The sequence below is a fragment of the Bison bison genome, unplaced genomic scaffold, assembly GCF_000754665.1.
Source record: "Bison bison bison isolate TAMUID 2011002044 unplaced genomic scaffold, Bison_UMD1.0 scf7180017858048, whole genome shotgun sequence".
NCBI lineage: Eukaryota > Metazoa > Chordata > Mammalia > Artiodactyla > Bovidae > Bison > Bison bison.
Window position 1 is genome coordinate 934516 of NW_011488621.1, and position 1507 is coordinate 936022.

At 60.1% G+C, this 1507-nt stretch overlaps 1 protein-coding gene across 1 annotated transcript in view; it reads left to right on the forward strand.

Moving 5' to 3' along the window:
- The first annotated feature begins 20 nt into the window (after positions 1 to 20).
- The window catches only part of RUNX1T1 (runt-related transcription factor 1; translocated to, 1 (cyclin D-related)), a 156099-nt gene continuing 154612 nt past the window's right edge, over positions 21 to 1507 (forward strand). The window contains exon 1 of the mRNA XM_010861944.1: positions 21 to 88. Coding sequence (XP_010860246.1) covers positions 61 to 88 — 28 coding nt within the window. The 5' untranslated portion in view covers positions 21 to 60. The remainder of the gene's footprint in view (positions 89 to 1507) is intronic.

The window sequence follows — 1507 nt, forward strand, 5'->3', positions numbered from 1 at the left end:
CGCCCCGCGGGCCGGCCGAGAAGACGGCAAGTTTTCCTGGCACCTCGGAGCCGGTGGCGGATGGTGGGACTCTCCGGCCCTGTGCAGTGTAAGTGCCCGCGGGCGGGCGGGGACTGGGGGCACCGGGGTGGGGGTGGGGGTGCCCTGGTTGTTGGTATTAATTCTCATTCTGGTGACCGTCCCATTCGTTTGGGTTGTTCGGCCGGGAGGCTCCGGGCTGTCTCCGTCGCTGAACTACTGTAGAGCCACGCACCGGGGCGAAGAGGAGCCTCGCGAGTCACTGCCCGCTGCGGTGACACTGAACTTCAAGGGGCAGCCGGGGGTGCCGTTTTCACTCTCAGATTCTCCGCACTGCTGCCCCCTTTTTCTTTTCTCTCCATCATGACAATATGAGAGCTGGAAGATTATATTAGTCCCACCACCCACCCCCGACCGAACCCCCGGGCAAGGTACCCAGGGTGAGGGTGGCAGGTGGCCTTGGACCCTCATTTTTTTTTTTTTTCAATATTTTTTTAAACTGGAAAGTCTGCTTTTGATGGTGGGATAACTTAGCTCTGGCATCAAGAGAGGAGGAGGCATCTTAACTTTTGAGACCCGGTGGCAACTGCGCTCGGGGTCCTTAGAGCAGTCCTCGGGCGCTTTGTGCCCACCCTGCGAACTCGCCCTGGTCTTCTTGGGCACGCAGGGTGCTCGGGTGGGAAGCCCCTGGAGGACAGGCCAAGCCCCCCGCCCCCGAACTCCAGTGAGGTCTCTCGATCCGAGTCTGGCATCCGCGACGGGTTTAGGGCTTTGCCGCCCGGGCTGGGTGGGCAGCGTCCCTGCGGCCCAGACCTCCGCGCGCCGGAGGCTTCGGCGCCCTGGCCCTTTGGGGGTTCCCTGCGCAGCCTCGATGGGGGCCCCCGTCTCCTCTTCAGAATGGGGAGCCTTGTGCTCGGCAGCGGAGCCCCCGCCAGGCGGAGCCCGGACGGGGAGCCGCGTCCCGGGGATGCAATTCGTTTACCCGGCCCCAGCGCTCTCTTGGGGGGACAGAAAGGACTGGGGTGATCGGTGCACCCAGACCCCTCTCCCTGGGCGGATCTGACGCTGGCCAGGACCCCCCTTAGGAAAGACAATTCTGTGGGCACAAGACGCTTAAATCCGTTTTTTTTTTTTTTTTTGAAACTTTTTATGGAGGTTGGGGTGGGGTAAGTCAACCCTTGGAAAAGTTTGAGTACAGATTCCAGGAAGTAGGATGTGAACCCAGACTGTTACTAAAAATAGCCCGATTCCCTACCCCCCACCCCACCCCGCCGAGCTTTTCAAGTTCGGAGGATTTGGCTGCGGAGCCTTGCAGCCCTTGTTTTCCTTATTCCTTGCAAAGCGTCGTGGCTGTTGCAATCTTTTGAGCACAGCTATTCTTCAAGATCTGGGCATCTTAAAGCCCAACTCGCCTTAGCCTGGCACCAGAGTGTCACTTTCAGGAATAGCCAGTGCCCCCCGCGGAGGAGCTCCTGAAGACCAGTCCCAG